Source organism: Anolis sagrei, chromosome Y (genome assembly GCF_037176765.1).
Source record: "Anolis sagrei isolate rAnoSag1 chromosome Y, rAnoSag1.mat, whole genome shotgun sequence".
Lineage (NCBI taxonomy): Eukaryota > Metazoa > Chordata > Lepidosauria > Squamata > Dactyloidae > Anolis > Anolis sagrei.
The window spans coordinates 65,794,840-65,818,284 of NC_090035.1; the positions used below are offsets into that span (position 1 = coordinate 65,794,840).

General features: G+C 41.9%; 2 protein-coding genes across 8 annotated transcripts in view; one reads left to right on the forward strand and one right to left on the reverse strand.

The window, feature by feature from the left end:
- Positions 1 to 661: 661 nt before the first annotated feature.
- On the forward strand, positions 662 to 5,285 carry LOC132780254 (hepcidin-2). The gene is made up of 3 exons (XM_060783862.2): positions 662 to 850; positions 3,988 to 4,053; positions 4,976 to 5,285. The coding sequence occupies exons 1-3, from the start codon at positions 773 to 775 to the stop codon at positions 5,078 to 5,080; spliced, it is 249 nt and encodes an 82-aa protein (XP_060639845.2). The 5' UTR covers positions 662 to 772; the 3' UTR covers positions 5,081 to 5,285.
- Positions 5,286 to 7,271: 1,986 nt separating this feature from the next.
- The window catches only part of LOC132780253 (B-cell receptor CD22-like), a 35,683-nt gene continuing 19,509 nt past the window's right edge, over positions 7,272 to 23,445 (reverse strand). For all 7 annotated transcript variants that reach the window (XM_060783860.2, XM_060783854.2, XM_060783858.2 and 4 more), the window contains exons 5-9: positions 19,683 to 19,955; positions 16,488 to 16,778; positions 14,953 to 15,052; positions 10,719 to 10,920; positions 7,272 to 8,020 (exon numbers count right to left, since the gene is read on the reverse strand). In XM_060783860.2, coding sequence (XP_060639843.2) covers positions 7,877 to 8,020; positions 10,719 to 10,920; positions 14,953 to 15,052; positions 16,488 to 16,778; positions 19,683 to 19,955 — 1,010 coding nt within the window. In that variant the 3' untranslated portion in view covers positions 7,272 to 7,876. The remainder of the gene's footprint in view (positions 8,021 to 10,718; positions 10,921 to 14,952; positions 15,053 to 16,487; positions 16,779 to 19,682; positions 19,956 to 23,445) is intronic.

Below are 23,445 nucleotides of genomic sequence, written 5' to 3' on the forward strand. Positions count from 1 at the left end.
GTGGTTGTGAGGTCTGTTGGAAACTAGGGAAAGGGGGTTTATTATATATCTGTGGAATGACCAGGGTGGAAGAAAGAACTTTTGCCTGTTGGAGGTCGATGTGAATGTTTCAATGAATAGATGCAGGCAAAACGTCAGGAGAGAATGCTTCTGGAACATGGCCATACAGCCCAGAAAACTCACAACCCAGTGATTCCGGCCACGAAAGCCTTCGACAATACATTTATCAGTATTGGGTTATCTCTTTTTGCTGTTATGCTTTTTTGGGATATTTCTGATTTGTAAGTTACAGTAAATCTTCCACAACAGTGAGCGGAAACCCCTGGAAGGATGAAAGAGTTTTACAACACTGGAAAAAACATGTTGCGTACAGCAGTGTATTAACCCTAACTTCAGCCTGAGACCAGAAACATGGAGTTCTCCCACTTGCGCAGGCATAAGCGAGGATGGGAAGTGTCGCCACGCAACCTCAAGTTACATCAGTTGGGAAATTTGGCCCATTTTCTGTCTCTGTGGATTATGAGCTTTTGATCAAACATGATAAAGCTATTGACCTGTTTGCTCAAGGCTTATCTCTTTCCAAATGTGTTTCTCGTAGTAACACGGCCGATTGGCCAATTTGAACACGGGGAGGACCTCTCCAGTCTATAAAGGCCTTTCCCTTGTTCGTTCAGGTAGAATTCTACCTTTGCCTGTCCTAGAGAAAGACAGAGAGAACAGGGAAAAGAAAGCAATCTTAAGGAAAAGGAACGTGCTATTCCAAGAAGGAAAGATGAAGCTGCATCTGATCTGCGTTGTCTTCATTCTTCTCTGTGCCGCTGTCCAAAACCTCCATGCTTTCACATTTCAGGTAAGACATATTCTTATTCCTTACACTAGCTGTCCCCTGCCACACATTGCTGTGGCCCAGTCTGTGTAGATATGTTTTGAGTGTATATATATTTGTGTGTATGTGTCTATATGTGTGTTTGCGTATATATATGTGGTTTTAAGCATGCGTTATAATGGGGTTTTTTTGTTTTTTGGCGTTTAAAGTCTCTTATGCTGTGTTTTTCAGTGTTTTTATGAGTAATGGTCACCTGTTGGCCTGAGAGGTGTACTGTGTCCAAATTTGGTGTCAATTCATCCAGTGGTTTTTGAGTTATGTTAATCCCACAAACAAACATTACATTTTTATTTATACAGATTTTGGGGCAGTTGCTGAATTCCTGTGTTCTTTCAAGGGCCTGTCACTCTCTACACTACACCATGATAGTGCTATGAGAGTGGTTATCAACCTTCCCAATGGCACGACCACTTAGTACAGTTCCTCATGTTGTCGTGACCCCCAACCAAAATGGTTTTTGTTGCTTCCTCACAACTGTAATTTTGCTATTGTTATGAATCGTAATGTAAATATCCGATATGCAGAATGTATTTTCATTCACTGGACCAAATTTGGCATAAATACCAGATATGCTCAAATTTGAATACTGGTGGGGGTTTTTTTGGGGGGGGGGGTTGATTTTGTCATTTGGGAGTTATAGTTGCTAGGATTTATAGTTCAGGCACAATCAACAAGCATTCTGAACTCCACCAATGATAGAATTGAACCAAACTTGGCACACAGAGCTCCCATGACCAACAGAAAATATGGGAAGAGTTTGGTGGGCATAGACCTTGAGTTTTGGAGCTGTGGTTCTCCTACATGCAGAGAGCAGGGAGAGGGCTTTTGGTGAGAGGATTTGTCGTCTGTTGCCAAAAAGGAAGAGAAGGACAGGTGGAGAAATCTTCAGCCATCTCTGCCAAAAAGGTTCCTAAGATGATCAGAAATATATGTTTTGTGACCCCTCTGAAACCCCCCTCTTGGCCCCCCCAGGGGTCCTGACCCCCCCCCCCCCCCAAACCGAGAAACACTGCTCAGCAAACTTGGCTTCTTGAGTTTCTTGGCTTCCATAGAATGTAGCTATAAGAGTAGAATCATAGTGCTGTAATTTTGTGATGTGAAAGGACTCCAGTTCTCCAGGAAAGGAAATAAATCCTGAGGGGTGGAATGAGTAGAGATGGGAGGGGAAATATTTTTTGGATGTGAATTGGCTTTAAAGTCTTGACATCCATCCACCTCACCTAGTACCATATCTTTGTGGCCCAGAGCTAGTATTCGCAGCTATGTTGCACTTGTGAAACTGTATTAAGGGGTCAAGGTATTAGGAAGGTTGAGAAACAGTGATCTAGACAGATATCTCCCTCTGTCAGAGAACCACCCAGCGTGTTCTGGACTTACAAATAGCCTACTGCTGTCAGGTGAAATGGAGGACACTCTCTTGTCACTAGGACTGGAGTTAAATGGAGCTGCCAGCCCTGTTCTCTTCTATACTTGGAATCTGGGGAGAAGGCATGCCATCTCACCCTTTGTATGCAGCAGAAGTGTAGCTACAGGGGAACAAAATGAGAACATTTCCTCCCTATATGAATTCTACCCCACCGAATATAGTTTCCCTCTGGTCCTCCAGTTGCTAGCATTGCAGAGATGCTGAAAAGTATTCATTAAAGCAACTCTCACATTTGCTGTGTTCATATTTCCTCGGTCACTTTGCCTGCCATTTTTTTGGAGGCCTGAGCTTCAAGTTTCATGTGCTAGCAATTAGGGGATTGATGTAACATTTCATCTAGAAGTGCTATCCAGGAGCAGTGATTCACCTTTTAAATAGGTACATCACTGCTTCTAGATCAGTGGTTCTCAACCTGGGGTCCCCAGATGTTTTTGGCCTTCAACTCCCAAAAATCCTAACATCTGGTAAACTGGCTGGGATTTCTGGGAGTTGTAGGCCAAAAACATCTGGGGACCCCAGGTTGAGAACCACTGTTCTAGATAGCGCCAGAAAAAGGAGCAATATGCCAGCATCTATTTTTCAAAACCAGGTAAGACTTCTGGGTTTGAGTGTTTAAAACAGCAATAAAACTTCGATGTGGCCTCTGAAGCAGAAAATTGACCCATGAGGCCATCACATTTGCCCATCCTTTGAAAGACAAAGTAAAGTGATTGTGTAGAGCAGCGTTTCTCAACCTGGGGGTCGGGACCCCTGGGGGAGTTGCGAGGGGGGTTTCAGAGGGGTCCCCAAAGACCATCAGAAAACACATATTTCTGATTGTCTTAGGAATCCCTTTGGCAGCAACTACAACTCCCAAATGACAAAATCAATCCCCCCAACTGCAGCAATATTCAAATTTGGGCGTATCAGTTATTTCTGCCAAATTTGGTCCAGATTCATAGTCATTTGGGTTCACAGTGCTCTCCAGGTGTAGGTGAACTACATCTCCCCTAAATCACAGTCAATTCCTCCCAAATCCCTCCAGTATTTTCATTGGTAATGGAGCTTCAGATCTATCATTGTTTGAGTCCACAGTGCTCTCTGGATGGGGGTGAACTGCAACTCAAAAACTCAAGGTCAATGCCCATCAAACCCTTCCATTATTTTTTTATTGGCCATGGGGGTTCTGTGTGCCAAGATTGGTTCAATCCCATCATTGGTGTTCAGAATGCTCTTTGATTGTAGGTTAACTATAAATCCCAGCAGCTACAAGTCCCAAATGACAAAATTGGGTATTTGTGCCAAATTTGGTCCAGTGAATGCAAATACATCCTGCATATCAGATATTTACATTACGATTCATATCAGTAGCAAAATTACAGTTATGAAGGAGCAATGAAAATAATGTTATGGTTGGGGGTCACCACAATATGGGGAACTGTCTTAAGGGGTTGGGGCATTAGGAAGGTTGAGAACCACTGCGTTATATGATCAGTGTAGACTCATATACTGGGGTAGAGTAATGTGGTGATGAGAGGCAGCAAAGAAACCAGAGTTGAAAACTATGTTATCAAGTTTGGTGAGTGTGAACTTGATGTTTTCTTTTCTGTGAATGTTTGGAAAACATACCACACCCTAGTGTTGTTGTTTTTTTTAAATACCTAAGTAAAATGGCATCTTTTTTTTCTCTTTGCAGTCAGAAGTCCAGAAAGACACAGACACCTTGGTAGAACCAGTGGCAGAAACCTCTGGATTGCAGCAGGTGAGACCCAGATTCCAATCCTTGCTTGTGTTACTCCAGCATGAACGCAAGAAAGCATCCCACTTTGGATGCTATGCTTTTTCAGATGCTGTCTTTTAATAGTGTTGCCCGGTGTCCCTTACTATAAGGGATGCCCTCTGTTTCTGTTTCTCTATTTCTTTTTTTTTGTTAACTAAACAAGATATTTAAAAAAGAATATTTTTGAAATGGGAGGCCCTTCTACACTGCCATTTAAATACAGATTATCCGATTGGAACTGGATTATATGGCAGTGTAGATTTATATAATCCAGTTCCAATCAAATAATGTGGATTGCCTACTTTGATAATCTGGATTATATGGAAGTGTAGATTTATATAATCCAGTTCTAATCAGATAATACAGATTATCTGATTTGATAACCTGGATTATATGGCAATGTAGATTTATATAACCCAGGTCCAATCAGATAATGCAGATTGTCTGCTATGATAATCTAGATTATATGGTGCTGTAGAAGGGGCCTGAGAGAAATGTCATGTGCCTTCAAGTACTTTCTTATTTATGGAGACCTTAAAGTGATCCTATCATGGGGTTTCTATTCCCTTCCTCTAAGTCTGAGGCCCCTTCCACACAACTGTATAAAATCCACATTGTACTGGATTATATGGCAGTGTGGACTCAAGATAACCCTTTTCAAAGCAGATATTGTGGCTTATCTGCCTTAATATTCGGGGTTATATGGCTGTGTGGAAGGGCCCTGAGAGAGTGTGACTTTCTCAAGGTCACCCAGTGGGTCTCCATAGCCAAGCAAGGATTTCAACCTTGGTCTCCAGGGTCCAACAACCAAACCACTGCATCATATGAAAGCAAGCTTTCATATTCGGAGAAGAGCAGAATATCGATAAATAGCATTTCTCTCTCTCTTCATTTCCTACCACAGGGTTTATTACGGAGACTCAAGCGCCACAACTCCCATCTCTCCATCTGCACTTACTGCTGCAACTGCTGCAGGAACAAGGGCTGTAGCTTCTGCTGCCGGACATGAAGTGGCTCAAAGCCTCCACGGTTGACTGCTGTTCCCTGTTGTTCCACCACACACACACACACCAACCTCAACATAGTTGCTCTTGCTCTCCTCCCGATATATCTTCTGTATTTATTAATTTGACATTCTTTTTGATGTGTTTGTTTGCTTTGTACATTGTTTCGTTGTTACTAGAAATTAAAAGTGTTTTTACCTCATTGAGAAATAGTGGCGATTCTGATTCCTTCATGCCCCAACTTCCTAGGAAAGATTCTATGCTTAAGGCACATTTCATGCCACATAGTTAAAGCACTATGATTGACCTATTAAGGTCAATGGACTCTACTGTCAAATAAAGGTGTCTGGGATCATTAATTTGCATATTCAATTATAGTTTTAAAGATAAGAGCCTCAATAGAGTACCCATGTGGCTTTCCAGAACTGATGAACTATTACTCCAGCTATATGTCACCAATGGCCATCTGTTGGGGATGCTTTGAATGAGAATTTCCTGCTTCTTGGCAGGGGGTTGAACTGGATGGCCCAGTCTCTTCCAACTCTATAATTCTATGATTCTATTACTCCAGCTATGTGTCACCAATGGCCAAGGCTGATTACAATTGTTGGCCTTTCCCTCTATTTTATTATATACTAGCTTGGGGACCCGGTGCTGCCCGGGTTATTTGAGAAAGGCATTGTGTGGCAAAGGTGTTCTTTATTGGTTATCAGTTAGTGAAGGTACTGCGAATCCCATAGTGCATGGTCCATCCTCCTCCAAACATGGATGTAGAGTGGGTTATGGTGGCTCTGTGTGCCAAGTTCGATCTTGCTCTGTCATTGGTTAGGGTCACAGTGATCTCATGAAGTGTGTGAAGGTACTGCAGGTCCCATCATCCATGGTGAATCCTCCTTCATACCACAACAGGATGTAGAGTGGATCATGGGGGCTCTGTGTGCCAAGTTTGGTCTAGATCAGTCATTGGATGAGGGTCGCAGTGGTCTCAGAAACTGAGTTAAGGTACTGCAAGTCCCATCACCCATATTCTGTCCTCCCTAAACTGCACCAGGATGTAGAGTAGGTCATGGGGGCTCTATGTGCCAAGTTTGGTTTTTATCAGTCTTTGTTGGGGGCCGCAGTGTTCTGTGGAAATTGAAGGGTTGGAAAGTACTACACATCCCATCATCCATTGTCTGTCCTCCCTCAAACCTCACCAAGAACTAAAGGGGGTCATGGGGGTTATGTGTGCCAAGTTTGGTCTTGATCAGTCATCGGATGAGAGTCGCAGCGGTCTCGGGAAATGAGTGGAGGTACTTGAAGTCCCATTATCCATGGTCCACCCTCCTGCAAACCACAGCAGGAAGTAGATTGTGTCATGGGGGCTCTGTGTGCCAAGTTTGGTCTTTATCGGTCTTTGTTGGGGGCCACAGTGGTCTCTGGAAACTGAAGGGGTTGAAAGCACTACAAATCCATCATCCGTTGTCTGTCCTCCCTCATACCTCACCAGGACATACAGGGGGTCATGGGGGTTATGTGTGCCAAGTTTGGTTCAGGTCCGTCGGTCGTGCAAGTCTCTGTGGCCTGTGAAAGTGAGAGCCAATCAGAAAGCTGCCACATACACTTCCGCCCTCCGCATACATACATACAAACAAACATTCACTTTTATTATATAAATAGATATAGATAGATTGTCTCTTCCAACTCTATGATTCTATGATCCCATCTTAGCTACCATGACTGCATTCCATGGAACCCTGGGATTTGCAGTTTACAAGGGCATTTACAATGCTCAACCAGAGGAAGGCATCACCAAACTACAAATCCTAGACTTCCATAACCCTGGCAACTACTATGATGAGATTGGACAACGTTTTAATTAGGAGATGCAAATGATTTATGTCTCCTTGATCTTGTTATGGTTTTATATTGTATGTTAATGTTTTAAAATGTTTTAAATGTTTTTGTGGTGTTGTGGGGCATCGAATTGTTGCCTCTGTAAACCACCTTGAGTTGCCTGCGGGCTGAGAAGGGCGGTATACAAATGTAGTAAGTAAGTAAGTAAATAAATACTAGATTGCTGGATATTATGCAGCCATCCAATACAGAAGAATCTGGTTAAGTATATGTAGTAACTTCCAGAGATATCTCAGTGTGATATTCCCCATCAGTATCCAGAATCCAAAGTAATCACAGTAATAGAAGCAGTAAAATGTGTTGAAAGTACAAAAATAGACATATACTTTGAAAGTCTGACAGAAAAAAAAATGCACTGACACAATGGGCTCGGCACAGCAGGAAAGAGTTTGGTTGTACAAAAAGAAGAAAGGGATGAAAACAGCACATCTGCATTTCCCTCCGCAGGCAGTCCTGGAAGGCAACCATCCTTTCCACTATCCCTTTGCAAATTGTACATCCTTGCGGGGAAAGATCAATAATATATCCTCAGAAGGAAAGAGTCTTAGGAGGTAATGCCAAGATATCTTCCCTCAATACTTTGGAAACCAGGATTCTACACCCATGAAATATTCCCTCTCAGACAGGAGGAAGTTTTGGGAGTTAACATTAATACCGCTTCCTGCAGCAGGGCATTCCAAGGTTTATTCTAATCATGCTTCCTTAGAGCCTTCTGTGAGTTAACCCTTTAGGCTGTGGAACCCCCAAAGGCTTACTTATTTAGGTATCCTAATGTGACGCCACATCTCTCCGCCTCTCCTGCCCGATTGCACTTGTTGCTCTACCTAGTCTTAATTCTAGTTATACAAGCACTTGTTAAATAGAAAGAGATTCAGACACACTCTTTTGTCCATTCCCTTCTTGGATCACACGTTTGAATAGATTTGATCAGGGCCAGAGGTGGTTTGCCAATTGCTCAGGTTCCCATAAAGTCCTCCCGAGGCTCCCGTTGATAAATTCTCATAATCCTCTACTATTTCCATGGTCTCGTAGGCTTCTGTGCTTGAATCCTAAAAAAATTGGAGGAGCCAGGGAGAAAAAAAAATAGACAGATTTGTGAGCAAATAGACCTAAATAGCCTTCATTCATCAATCAATAATAATCAATCAAACCAAGAATGGCAACTTGGAAGTCCCAGACTCAGAAGCAGATCAAAAGACAACCTGGCAAAATGGCACTACCTAAAAGAATCCCACACCTTGTGTGACTGTGGAGCAGAACAGACAACTTTGCACCTGTATGCTTGTCCACTATGCCCTGCCTCATGTATAGAGGAAGAATTGTTGGAGGCTACAGACAATGCCATTGCTGTTGCCCATTTTTGGTCAAAAGATATTTAGCCACCTGCACTCTTTCTATTTTTATCGGTTTTATACTAACTTATGCAACTTTATTTATTTTGATACAAAATAAATAAATAAGTCACTTCTGACTCTTCGTGACCTCACGGACAAGCCCACACCAGAGCTCCTACTCCCAGCTTCTTCAATGTCAAGCCAGTCACTTCAAGGATACCATCCATCCACCTTGCCCTTGGTCGGCCCCTCTTTTTTTTCCTTCCATTTCCCCCAGCATCATTATTTCCTCCAAGCTTTCCTGTCTTCTCATTTTGTGGCTAAACTACTTCATCTTTGCCTCTAATATTCTTCCCTCCAGTGAGCTGTCAGGCTTTATTTCCTGGAGGATGGACTGGTTGGCTCTTCTTGCAGTCCAAGGCACTCTCAGAATTTTCCTCTAGCAACACAGTTCAAAAGTGTCTATCTTCCTTCACTCAGCCTTCCTTATGGTCCAGCTCTTGCATCCATAGGTTACTATGGAGAATACCATTGCTTTAACTATGTGGATCTTCATTGCCAGTGTGATGTCTCTACTCTTCACTATTTTATCATGGTCTAGAAATGAGCATTGTTCCATAGGCACAGAATGCTAGGTGTGTGATGGAAGGGAAACACAATAATAGAAAGCGAGAATATGGAAAAACAAAGCAAATGGAATGGAATGAATTATTCCAAAATGTTCGTGGCTGCCTTCTAGAATTTGGAAAAGACAAAACAAAATGTTTTGTAGTGGGGTGTTTGCTATTTTAACCAATGATAGTGGATGTGATGCCAGATAAAATTTGTTAGTATCTTTGTTATATGTGATGCAAAAAGTAACCCTTCACATTCTGAACCTCGTTGTCAACTATAATCAAGCATCCTTGAAAACTTTATGGCTAAAATCTTGCTGGGGGAGATGTAGCCGTGATGATGTAACTAATCCCTCTCCTGACCCGACCCTATAAAAGGATGGATCCATCCACCATGGATTTCTCCAACGCTGATGAGTGAAGTGCTGAATTATGACCCTTCTAGTCACTTCCTACGCATGACTCGTGACATGATGAACAGTAGCAAGGGCTCTTGTCATAACAGCTTATTGAAATGTAGCTTGATGGCAAGAGGAGGATGGTCACATCATTCTTCAGCATCATGCACACCAGCAGAACTCTGGCTGGTGCAGCTTCCAGGCAAATAAGATGCATTTTAGGGGATTATATGATGATGACAATGGTGCCACAATATGAATGCTAAAGTTTACAAGTCAGATTATTTGGCTTAAAATATCATAAGTATTTATGATACTGGTAGTGCGGTGGGTTAAACTGCTGAGCTGCTGAACTTGTGATCGAAAGGTCGCAGGTTTGAATCCGGGGAGTGGTGTGAGCTTCCGCTGTTAGCCCCAGCTTCTGCCAACCTAGCAGTTCGAAAACATGTAAATGTGAGCAGATCAATAGGTACCACTTCTGCGGGATGGTAACTGCGCTCCAAGTAGTCATGCAGGCCACATGACCTTGGAGACAAGGCCGGCTCTTCGGCTTAGAAATGGAGATGAGCACCAACCGCCAGCATTGGACACGATTGGACTTAATGTCAGGGAAAACCTTTACCTTTTACTATCACAAATATGGAGGAGCCTGGGTTGGAGGATCCTGGGAGTTTGGCACAAAAAACAATAACTTTTCCAAGCTCTGGCTCTTGCCGTGGCATCATTAGAGGGGTGCAGGCTCTATCGGGTGATACTACAAGAGACGATGACCCCAACATGACTGTCTATCATTTTTTTCCAGTTTTTCAGCAGGAACACAATCTTCAGTTATATGTTTATATCAACATACCTATGCTAATTTACTTTATGAATCGTCTAATATGGAAATGCTCTGCTCACTGCTGTCATTATTATACCATTACAATGATGCTGTCAATCACATGGTTTCAGTTGCATGTGCTACAAGCATGCACTGCTTATTTATTTATTTACGTCATTTATATCCCACCCATTTCAGTCCGAAGGCAACTCAGGTCGGAGTACAAATCAGCAACAATCAGATGCCATATATACATTCATAAATCAGTTAAAAGCAAATAAATCAGATCATAATACATATAAAAACCATGCAAGCAATAAAAACAATAAAAATTATAAAATGTTGTTTCCATTGCTGCTGGACTTTTATAATTGCAGATTTTAGCCATAATATCATGGTCTGGAGTGGTACATGAGGAGGTCCATGGGCTACAGCACTGGCTAAAACCAACCCTAAACACTTTGAGTCTCCTTGCAGACAGATAAAGTGGAATAAATAAACATCAACAAGCGAGACCACTTGTAAATAAGTTGGGGTAAACAACCCTGCTGAAACTACAGACCTTGAGAGTTTCCCCTTACCTTGTCACCAGCAGTGTTCCCTCCTTTTTGGGTCTTACTGTACATGTTGAGTTGTTCATCCTTCTTGGATTTGGATTGTTTCTCTTTTTTGGCAGGTTTCTCTTTTTTGACAGGTGTCTTCTGTTCCAGGGCTCCATCCGTGACAAATAGTGCAGGATCTTCTTCCTCCTCCTCCTCTTCTTCTTGCTTTTCTTCATTTTTCCTAGAAACACCAAAATAAAAATAAGGAGAGATAGTGCTGCTAGATCCACTGTGATGGGATGCAAAGAATAAATTGGCAATTGCTCAGAGGAAAAGCCAGCAACTTTGACAGCGAGCCCTTGCATAAAAAGTGACCAAAGAAGTTCTTCAATATGTGAACGTAAACACTGCCATCTGACCTGGTAATGCAATGGTGGACAAAAATGAGACCCTTAGCAGCACTGTGGGTCATTAGAAAAAGTAAAGAAATGGGATGCTAAACTAAAGTGACTTCTAATCTGGGTTGCTGTGAGTTTTCCAGGCTGTATGGCTATATTCCAGAAGCATTCTCTCCCGACGCTTTGCCCACATCTATGGCAGGCATCCTTGGGGTTAGGAGTCCCCAGTAACACAATAGGTTAAACTCTTGTGCAGGCAGGACTGAAGACCAACAGGTCAGAGGTTCGAATCCGGGGAGAGCATGGGTGAGCTCCCTCTGTCAGCTCCAGCTCCCCAAGTGGGGAGATGAAAGAAGCCTCCTACAAAGATGGTAAAACATCAAAACATCGGGGCGTCCCCTGGGCAATGTCCTTGCAGACCGGCCAATTCTCTCTCACCAGAAGCAACTTGAAGTTTCTCAAGTCACCCCAGACACGGAAAAAAAAATCCTCGGGGTTATGAGGTCTTTTGGAAACTAGGGAAGTGAGGTTTATATATCTGTGGAATAACGTCCAGGGTGGGAGAAAGAACTCTTGTCTGCTTGAGGCAAGTGAGAATACTGCAACTGATCACCTTGATTAGCACCGAAAAGCCTTGCAGTTTTAAGGCTTGGCTGCTTTCTGCTTGCGGGAACCTTTTGTTGAGAGGTGTTAGCTGGCCTTGATTGGTTCTTGTCTGGAATTCCCCTGTTTCTGAGTGTTGTTCTTTATTTACTGTTCTGATTTTAGAGTTTTTAAATACTGTTGTTACAAAGTACTCATAAATGGTCAGTGTGGTCAAGATGACAAAATATATTACTGGGGAAGAGCAGACAAGCTAGGAGAGGCAGCATCACTATGCATATACCTGAGTCTATAGAGAAGGGCAAGATACTGTCGAGTGAAAGGAATATAAACTATTGTTGCACTTTGAATTCAGGGCCCTTCCACACAGCCATATAACCCAGAATATCAAGGCAGAAAATCCCACAATATCTGCTTTGAACTGGATTATCTGAGTCCACACTGCCATATATTCCAGTCCAAAGCAGATATTGTGGGATTTTCTGCCTTGATATTCTGGTTTGTATGGCTGTGTGGAAAGGCCCTGTTTGCAGTAATGTAAGTAATCTGGGACAATGATGGAAATGGGAAGAGACAAAACCCTGAGGCTCATCTATCGTGGAGCTTGATCTGTGATCAGTTTGGAGCAGAAGTGCTCTAGACTGGCTCCCAAAGTGACCCCTCACTCCATTCCTTAACTCATACCAGTGGTGCATAATATACATGACCCAGCCAGGCTAAAATCAGTTAAGCCCTGATGGACCAGAGAGTACCTACATGCTGCAGGGAGCCTTTGCTGGTCTCAACAAAAGTGCCTGCACAGCCAAAGAGAAGGAGGGGGAATTGGCCCTTTGCATCTCCCGGGTCATGTAGACACCTCTTATGATGGCAGAACGAGGCACATGCAATGGCCAAGATCACTTGCAGAAATCTGAAGCTGTCTAGCAGTGGTGATGACCAGGGTTTAGCACAGCTAGTAAAATCACCAGCAATTATAGCATCTAACAACCAAAAGGTTGCTAGTTTGAAGCCCCAGGTTGGCGTGAGCTGCTGACTATCAAGCCCAGCTTACTGTTAACCTAATTTATTATTTATTTTATTAACTATATTTCTATACCGCTTTTCTCACCCCTGAGGGGACCCAAAGCGGTTTACAACATAATAAATGGCAAATTCAATGCTTCACACACATACACACACACACACACACAGATATATATATATATATAGATATATATATACATATCTAAATCAATAACATATAACTGTAGATAAAAACCGTTAAAACTATTAAAAAATCAAATATAGACATAATCATGAAACATATTATTGCTGCAATTAACAATGTAGACCCCTTCTCTTCTCCCCCCCCCCCCCCCCCGACTCCCCAACTCTCTCTCCATAACGTTTCAGTCCTTCTTTTTATACGGTCCCTGCTTCCCCCACATCCCAACAGACACAAAGTTATTTAGGTACAGATTGAATACAAAATGAGGAGGGTAAAAAAAAAAAGCAGTTCGAAAACAGCTTGTGCTATAATTAGAAAAATTAGGTACTCCTAAAACAAGTGGGGAGGTATTTTATGACACCATAAAAAAGAAAAAAATCCAGAAAATGCAAGCGACCCAAAAGGAAGGAGGAAGTCCTGATGCCTCTTTGTTATAGAGCAGTGGTTCTCAACCTGTGGGTCCCCAGATGTTTTGGTCTTCAATTCCCAGAAATCCTAACAGCTGGTAAACTGCCTGGGATTTCTGGAAGCTGTAGACCAAAACACCTGGGGACCCACAGGTTGAGAACCACTCTCACAGAGGATGGAACAACAGCACCCCCCTGTGGCTGGATTTAGAACACAACCTTCCAAGGCACTGACGTCAACACAACATGCCTCCTTTCTGTCTGTTCTATCCTTGTCTGTCCAAATGGAATTGAATGTTTCTGTGTATGTGTACTGTGATCCACCCTGAGTTGCCTTGGAGAGATAGGGCGGAATATAAGTAAAGTGTTATTATTATTATTATGGTGGAATCATAGGCACAGTGCATCTCTTTCTCTGACATTGATGAGTGCACGGAAAAGGAGATGTCGGCAGTGGCTCCTGTGGCCCATGGCTCTGTGTCAGGCTCAGTTATGCTGTCCACAATGTGGCCAAAATGTGGGGTTGCTCCAAAAATTTGGCCGAACTCCAAAGCATCCTACAACTTTCCTTAATATAGGCCTTAACAAAATTAACACAGGTAAGGACCAGAAGTCCCTGGATGTCATAAAAACACCCAGGAGCTAGTTCACAATCAATGCATACTATTCAGCCCATGGAGACAGGCTTTGGGACATTTTTAAACCAGCTGAAAATGTGAGATAACAGGAGATTAATCCGAACTGTCCACCTATCTGCTAATACCGGCAGGTGCAGATCAAAAGGTATTGTGAAAAAAGCTTCCCAAAGAGTTGTCTTTTGAGGAATGGGATGGGAATGAAAAATAGATTTTGATTTTGTTTTGGGTTTAGCAGTGTATGAGGGTTGAATGAAAAGTAATGCCCCCATCTTTGTAACTCCTCAACAGATGGCAGTACTGGTATGCGGCAGGTACTGGCTTGGTCAGTAGACTCTCCTCTACAGTTCCATTTTGATGGGAAGCCTTAGTATTGAATGGTTGTGTTGTTAAAGTGTGAAGTATGGAACCCTACACAGTCGGTTAATGAAACTTAAGCAACGTGCAGTCATTGAATTCTTGACAGCAGAAGGTGTCACTCCAAAAGAGATTCATCAGAGAATGCAAGCTGTTTATGGTGATTGTGTTTATTTGAGTACTGTGTGTCGTGGGTAAGTTTAAAGATGTTGAGGTGAGAACATCTGACTTGTGTGGAAAAAAAAGAGTTGGACATCCTGTAACAGCAACCACTGAGTTTCACAAGCAAAAGATTGACAGATTGATTCAGGACAATCGTCATATCATTTAGAGAAAAATTTCAAGCATAATCAGCATTTCACAAGAATGTGTGGTTCACATTATTGCTTGGCTTGGCTATCGTATCGGAAGATCTGTGCATGATGGGTTGCAGAAACAGTGTCGACTTCTTCGGTGACAGCTTCAGATTATGTGGGAAAGTGAATGGTGGTAATTAAAGAGCACATTCTAAGTATTATTTCTGTGTTTGATTTATTAAAATATCCCCACCCAAACCCAAGTAACGAAGGTGGAGGCACTACTTTTCATTCAACCCTTTTAGTTCAAAGTCGGCTTCTACATAAAACTGCTATTGATTGCATGGAATTGATCTTCTGGTCTTCTTACCTGCTGGTCACCATCTTGTAGACCACAATCCCCATCAAGGTAAGGAAGAGGAGGCCCCCAACAGCACCTCCTGATATCATGAGAAGAAAGTTCATGTCCACTAGGGAAGAAAAAGAGAAAATCAAACCTTGCTGCAGTGGTTTCTAAGGATGACAAATACACACAAAAAATGGACATTGTATGTTTTGGACAGCTAGTGCACAGGCAGAAATGCAACTGTCAAATAAAAGAAAAACACAGTTTCAATGACCCTGCAATGCAATAACGCCTGGAGAACAATACCGTTATGCAAAAGTGGGACTAAGGTATCACTATGATGCTATAACAGCATGGTATTGGAAACTGTGGGAAATTAAAAAGATGGCAAAGCTCTGGGTTAGGAAAAAGGACAGTTTGGTCCATGTAGGTGGGGAGATTCTGGGCAATGTCGTTCTGTGGGAAGTTTGGCTCAATTCTGTCGTTGGTGGGTTTCAGAATGCTCTTTGATTGAGGTGAACTATAAATCCTGGCAACTACAACTCCCAAATGTCAAGGTCTATTTTCCCCAAACTCCACCAGTGTTCACATCTGGGCATATTGAGTATCCAGGCCAAGTTTGGTCCAGATCCATTATTGTTTGAGTCCACAGTGCTCTCTGGATGTGGGGGAACTACAACTCCAAAACTCAAGGTCAATGCCAACCAAATGCTTCCAGTATTTTCTGTTGGCCACCGGAATTCTGTGTGCCAAGTTTGGTTCAATTCTATTGTTGGTGGAGTTCAGAATGCTCTTTGATTGTAGGTGAACTATAAACCCCAGCAACTACAACTCCAAAATCACAAAAACAACCCCCACCCCCCCCAAATTTGGGTATATCGCGTATTTGTGACAAATTTGGTCCAGTAAATGAAAATACATCCTGCATATCAGATATTTACATTATGATTCATAGTAAAGGTAAAGGTTTTCCCCTGACATTAAGTCTAGTCGTGTCTGACTCTGGGGGTTGGTGCTCATCTCCATTTCTAAGCCGAAGAGCCAGCGTTGTCTGTAGACACCTCCTAGGTCATGTGCCCGACATGACTGCATGGAGCGCCATTAACAGTAGCAAAATTGCAGTTATGAAGTAGCAACCCAAATAATTTTGGTAGGGGGTCACCACAACATGAAGAACTGTGTAAATGGTTCGTGACATTAGAAAGGTTGAGAACCACTGATGTATATGAAAGATAAATGAATTTTATCTTTGTGTGTTTTGGTAGGGGGTCACCACAACATGAAGAACTGTGTAAATGGTTCGTGGCATTTGGAAGGTTGAGAACCACTGATGTATATGAAAGATAAATGAATTTTGTGTTTCCTCTTGAGTCCCATCACCAAGAGATATCATTATATATACTTACATATTCAAAAATTTAAAAAAATCCAAAACTTCTGGCCCTAGGTTGAGCATCCTTTTTGGATAAGGGATGCTCAACCTGTCCTTTAAAAATGCCTCACCTGCTAGAAAGTGTCATAGAGCACAGGTTCACCTTGCTTTCTCTGCCATTGCTTACCTGCCTGGACGGTTGGAAGGGTGAGGTAGCTGGGCCCATGTTTGTTGGTAGCTGTGCAAGAGACATTGACCAGTGTGGAGGCAGAGCCTCGTAACATCCCAATGACGGCTTCTCCCCAAGAGGCTGAGGCAGCCTGTAGATCCGAGCTGTTGAATTCCCCGGGAACAGTACGGTTGAAGAGACGCCATTCGATGCCAGGTAAGGGGTTTCCCTCTGCCACACAGTAACAGGTGGCAGTCTCTCCAGTCCTTGAGACAGTGCAGTTTCCTTGTGGCAGGATGACAGGCTTATCTGCAGTGCGACCAGAGATATTCTTAAGTGTGCAGTATGAGTATATCATAAAGTATTTGTTTTTCTATCTAAACTAAACTTTTTCAATATGGTCTTTTCAAACATGTTCAGTAGGCATGTGCAATCCATGGTTCTAAATGGTTCTAAAGTACTTACAAGCGGTCAACCCCCCTGTTTAAGGAGCTCCACTGGCTGCCGTTTATTTTCCGGTCCCAATTCAAGGTGCAGGTTATCACCTATAAAGCCCTAAACGATTTGGGACCCGCCCACCTTCGTGACCGTATCTCCCTCCATGAACCAACTCGGGCCCTCCGTTCTTCTGGGGAGGCCCTTCTTTCAACCCTGCCAATTTCACAATCTCATCTAGTAAGTACAAGAGAGAGAGCTTTTTCCTCTGTGGCCCCTCGACTTTGGAACTCACTACCAGGAGAAATTAGGAAAGCCCCTACCTTAGAAACCTTTAAAAAGGACTTTAAAACCTGGCTCTTCCGCTGCGCTTTTGATGAATAGGTTTATATTCTCACACTATTGCATAACCTCAACGTTTTGTCATTGGAGTATATGTCCCCCCTCCCCTTTGTGGGAAAGCCTGATTCCACAACCCCCACTATAATGAGTCCTCCTCCGCAAATAATCTGTCTCTCTCTTATCTCACCTGAGTTTCAATTAGTTTTAATCAGTCTCTCTTTTAATCATTACATGTAGCCCGCCCATTGTCATTGTGATTGTGCCTATTGTAATTTTATATTGCTATGTGTTCATATGTTTTATATAATTATGTTGTTTGTTGTTTATTGTTTGCATTTTTGGTTTTATTTTATTGTAATTTTCTGTTTAGGCTTGGCCTCATGTAAGCTGCTCCGAGTCCCCATTGGAGAGATGGTGGCGGGGTATAAATAAATATTATTATTATTATTATTATTATTTAAAAAAACTAAAGTTCTGGTTGTGAATACTAGGGGGCACTGGTGCTTTGGTTCTACAGTGTTGCTACAGTGGTTCTACAATGGTGAAAATTTCAGAACTCTAACAAAACTTTCAAAATTTCATTATTATTTCATTATTGGTGATTTTTTTTATGACAGAACCTATTATGAACTGCAATTTATAATGAAATTTTGAAAGTTGTGTTAGAGTTCTGAAAGTTTCACCACCGGGACTTTAACAACACTGTAGAAGCAAAGCACCAGCGCCCCCTAGTTTTCACCACCAGAACTTTAGTTTTGTAAGTACTTTAGAACCATTTAGAACCATGGATTGCACATGCCTAGTATTCAGCCACAAGCCCTACCACATCCTGGATCCATCAGCTGGGAATGAAAGGCCCCAGTTGGAAAGCTTCTCCACATACCATATTTACTTCAGTATAAGCCAACCTGAACATAAGCCGAAGAACCTAATTGGACCACAAAAAACTGGGGAAATGTGTTGATTTGAGTATAAGTCGAGGGTGGAAAATGCAGCAGCTACTGGTAAATTTCAAATTAAAATTGATACTAATAAAATTACATTAATTGAGGCGTCAGTAAGTTAGATGTTTTTGAATATTTACATAACACTGTAATTTACGATAACACTGTCCAACTCTGTTTAAACCATGGTTCTAACCTTCTTCATTGTAAATGTGCTTACGTGTCCTTCCAATAATAATAGAGTAAAATAATAAATGTAATAACAATAATAAATAGAGTAAAATAATGAATGAAATAACAATAATAATAAATAGAGTAAAATAATAAATATAATAATTTGAATAAAATAATAAATGTAATAATAACAATAATAAACAAAGCAAAATAATAAATGTAATAAAAATAATAATAGAGTAAAATAATGTAAATATAATAATAATAATGATGATAATAATAATTCTTAGCTGCTGCAAGAAGATCGCGCAGACAGACTACAAGCAGAGGCATAACAACGTTGCTCAGATGATTCATTGGAACTTGTGCTACAAAAACCATCTACCTGCGACAAAGAACTGGTGGGATCACAAGCCGGAAAAAGTTACAGAGAATGAACACGTCAACCTACTCTGGGACTTCCGGATTCAGACAGACAGAGTTTTGGAGCACAATACTCCTGAACTTGCGATCGTGTTAAAAAACAAAGTATGGATTGTCGATGTTGCAATCCCAGGTGACAGCAGGATAGAAGAGAAACATATGAAAATGATGACACGATATGAGGATTTAAAGACCGAACTGCAAACACTGTGGCACAAGCCAGTCAAGGTGGTCCCAGTGGTGATCGGCACACTGGGTGCAGTGCCTAAAGACCTTGGCCTGCACTTAAACACAATCGGCGCTGACAAAATTACCATCGGCCAGCTACAGAAGGCCACCTTACTGGGATCTGCACGGATTATTCGCCGATACATCACACAGTCCTAGATGCTTGGGAAGTGTCCGACGTGTGATCCAATACAACAGCCAGCAGAGTGTCTGCTGTGGACTCATTTTGTTGTGTGTCAGATAATAATAGAGTAAAATAATAAATGTAATAATAACAAAAATAATAGAGTAAAATAATGAATGAAATAATAATAATAAATAGAGTAAAATAATAAATATAATAATAATAAGAGTAAAATAATAAATGTAATAATAACAATAATAAATGAAGCAAAATAATAAATGTAATAAAATAATAATAGAGTAAAATAATGTAAATGTCATGATAATAATAATAATAATAATAATAGAGTAAAATAATAAATAACGAGTTAAATTACTATGACTCAAGTATAAGCCAAGGGGGTAGTTTTCACCCATAAAAAAGGGCTGAAAAACCTGACTTGTACTCGAGTATATACGGTATGTAGCCCACAGGCTACACTTTCCACACTCCTGCCTTCAACAAAGCAATCAACAAACCAATCCAATGGAAGAGTTTCCTTACACTCCACGCTGAGGTAGGTGGGTGGTGAGTCCTCTCCCATTCCCACATCATTCTCTGCAACACAGTGGTACGGGCCAGAGTCTCTCCGTATATCTGCCACCTTCACCTCTGCTCCCACACCTGCCGCCCGTAGTGGTGCTTTGCGTGGCCCACTGAACCAGCGGTAACTGACCGCAGGTGGATTACTTTGGCTGCTACACCGCAGGGTGACGGTGTCCCCTTCTTTCAGGATCGGGTTGCCCACTACGGAGACAACAGCATTTTTGGGAGTATCTGGAAAAAACAATCAGAGGTATAAAGAGTGGTTAGAGTGTTGACCTGGAACTTGGAATATATACAGTATATAAACATAGACATATACACACAAACTGGTGCTGTTCAGTTGACTTTTTTCAACCGAGAGAGGAAGGAATCAGTGAGCCATTAAACCTATTGAGCCCATCTTTGACTTTGCCTGCAAGGATAATAAAGTCGATCAACTTTCTTGAGTTCATTTGGAAAGTTGTAGGATACAAATGGAATATTAATTAATTTTATAATGAAGTCCACACTTCTAGTTTGTTTTTGCTTCTGCCCATCAAAAGTTGATGTTTGACTTCAATGTCCTTCCCTTCTGAATCTGTCAGTTTGGAAATCATCACCCCAGACAGTTTAGGAATGATGGATGTTGAAGGCCAAATTCTAAAAGGTCACATGTTCTTCACTGTAATTTATTTATTACTTGTTTACTGTATTTCTATACCACTATTCTCATCCCTAGGGGGACTCACTCCTGGGTTTGAATACAGTGAAGGCTTGTGTCTCCAACAACAACAACAACAACAACACGTTGTTTATATTCTGCCTTATCTACCCAAGGGAACTCAGGGTGGATCACAGTACACATACACAGCAAACATTCAATTATGTTTTGGATAGACAAGACAGAGACAGACAGAACAGAAAGGACGTATGTTGTGCTGACATCCAGCTTTTTGATGCCTTGGAGGTTGTGCTTGAATTTAGCCACATGGGGGTACTGTCCATCCTATATGACGAAGAGCCATCAGGACTTCCTCCTTCCTTTTAGTTGCTGGGCATTTTCTGATATTTTTCTTTATGGTGTCATAAAATACCTCCCCTGCTTGTTTTAGTGGTACCTAATTTCTCTACTTAAAGCTCAAGCTGTTTTCAAATTGTTTAGGTAAATAGTAAGCTGGGCTGACAGTTGGGAGCTCATGCTGACCCTGGGCTTTGAACTGGCAACCTTTTGGTTGGTAGATCTTATCATTGCTGGTAATTTACCAGCTGTGCTAAAGCCTGGCTCATGTCGGTGGGGCACTAAGTCTGTTTCAACTAGCTCCTTCAAAGTTCAGACGTTAACCTGGAGCAGATTCACCATGTGGAAGTCTGTAGGATTTAAAGCCATGATTTACTATACCAGGCGTTTTCTGATGATTTCTCCACTGCTTCTCTGTGCTTCCAAACATCATGGTGTTGCCACTATAGCATTACTTTAAAAGTGTCTATAATCAATCATACTATGACATTATGCCAAAATAGCATTATTACACTTTAGTGACTACAATAACTTCTTGAAACAATGACTAGCATGACAAGCACTTCCATTTCTTACAGGAGAAAGACATCAAAAATGTTGGGGAATGATGTGATCTGTTTGTCTTCCTTTGTCACCTCTCACAACATAAGATCTGAGCAGTGATGTGTGTACTGTAATGTTGTTGGGATATAACAATGGTATATATGAATGTATATGAATGTATGTGAAGCAGTTTTGAAAAGGAAGCTTGAAACAACTGATAAGCACTTTTCTGTTTCACAGGGGAAAGACGACAACAATGAATGATGGGATCTGTTTCCCTTGTTGTGCTACCTCTTGCAATGACAGTGATGAGTATGCCATACTGATGTTCTATAATGATGTTGTACTATATTAACATTATTACAGCTAGCGCTCCCCCCCTCACCCCTCTCTATAAAGTAAAGGTTTCTCCTTGACATTAAGTCTAGTTGAGTCCGATTCTGGATGTTGGTGCTCATCTCCATTTCTAAGCCGAAGAGTCGGTGTTGTCCGCAGACGCCTCCAAGGTCATGTGGCCCGCCAAAGTGGTACCTATTGATCAAAAACATTTCCATGTTTTTGAACTGCTAGGTTGGCAGAAGCTGGGGCTATCAATGGGAGCTCACCCTGTCCTGCGGATTCGAACACCCGACCTTCTGGTCAGCAAGTTCTGCAGCTAAGAGGTTTAACCGCTGTACCAATCACAAAGTACAAGATAGGCAAATGGGGAAATGATAATGACATTAGTATGAATGGGAAAAAACAAATCTGCAAATCACGCTCTTAGAAAGAGAAAGGTGTAATATATAGAATCAACAATCCGCTATCGCTGTGAGTTCAGCTGTAGTCATTTTCAAACAGTATAACCCAGCAAAACAGGATGGTGTTATAAGTGCGATGCTTCTTGCCCCAGGGCCCAGAGTCCTAAGCAATTCTCTTTCTGTGAACTCACATTCTCCCAGATTTTCTTTCAGGCAAAACTGCCTGCTTATGGAGCAGAAAGAAGAAATGGCAGAGTAACATCTTTTAGACATATCTGAATTAACCTATGAACACAGGACTAGCCTTTTCCTCGGGTATCTGAGCAGACACATTAATGCTTAACTCAAGCCTTCTGAACCGTAGCTACTTTCCCACATACTGCATTTCACCAGATTTATGCCACCATCAGATGTAAGGTGCACCTTGTTTTTGAAGCTTCAATTTCAGGAGAAAAAGAATGTTCTTGGTATATCTTTTAGAATATCTAAGGATGGCACAGTGGGTTAAACCGCTGAGCTTGTTGACCGAAAGGCTGCAGGTTCGAATCCGGGGAGCGGTGTGAGCTTCCGCTGTCAGCCCCAGCTTCTGCCAACCTAGCAGTTTGAAAACATGTAAATGTGAGTAGATCAATATATACTGCTCCGGTGGGAAGGTAACAGTGCTCATGCAGTCATGCCGGCCACATGACCTTGGATGTGTCTACGAACAACGCCGGTTCTTCAACGTAGAAATGGAGATGAGCACCAACCCCCAGGGTCAGACACAACTGGACTTATTGTCAGGGAAAAACCTTTAGCTTTGCCTTTCCAAACTTTGCCTCTTGCAGTGGCATCTCTTGAGGGCTGCAGACTTTGCAGTGGCATCTCTTGAGGGGTGCAGACTCTACCGAGCGACACCACAAGGTGACACCAAAATCATTGTCTATCATTTTCCCCCATTTTTTCAGCAGAAACACAATCTTCAGTTATATATTTGTATCAACATACCTATGCTAATTCACTTTATGAATCTTCTAATGTGGAAATGCTCTGCTCACAGCTGTCATTATTATACAATTATAATGATCACATGGCTTCAGTTGCATGGGCTACAAGCATGCCCCATTGGGAAGGTAATGGCACTCCTTGCAGTCATGCAGGCCACATGACCTTGGAGGTGTCTACGGACAACTCCGACTCTTCGGCTTAGAATCATAGAATCGTAGAATCATAGAGTTGGAAAAGACCTCATGGGTCATCCAGTCCAACCCCCTGCTAAGAAGCAGGACAATTGCATTCAAAGAACCCCCAACAGATGGCCATTCAGCCTCTGTTTAAAAGCCTCCATAGAAGGAGCCGCCACCACACTTCGGGGCAGAGATTTCCATTACTGAACAGTTCTTACAGTTAGGAAGTTCTTCCTAATGTTCAGGTGGAATCTCCTTTCCTCTAGTTTGAAGCC

What these genes read in the sequence shown, in the direction of transcription:
- LOC132780254 (XM_060783862.2), top strand. Translation starts at nt 773, where the DNA reads ATGAAGCTGCATCTGATCTGCGTTGTCTTCATTCTTCTCTGTGCCGCT. An exon ending in TCCATGCTTTCACATTTCAG is followed by an intron (nt 851 to 3,987) that starts GTAAGACATATT and finishes TTCTCTTTGCAG; the next exon opens with TCAGAAGTCCAGAAAGACAC. An exon ending in AAACCTCTGGATTGCAGCAG is followed by an intron (nt 4,054 to 4,975) that starts GTGAGACCCAGA and finishes TTCCTACCACAG; the next exon opens with GGTTTATTACGGAGACTCAA.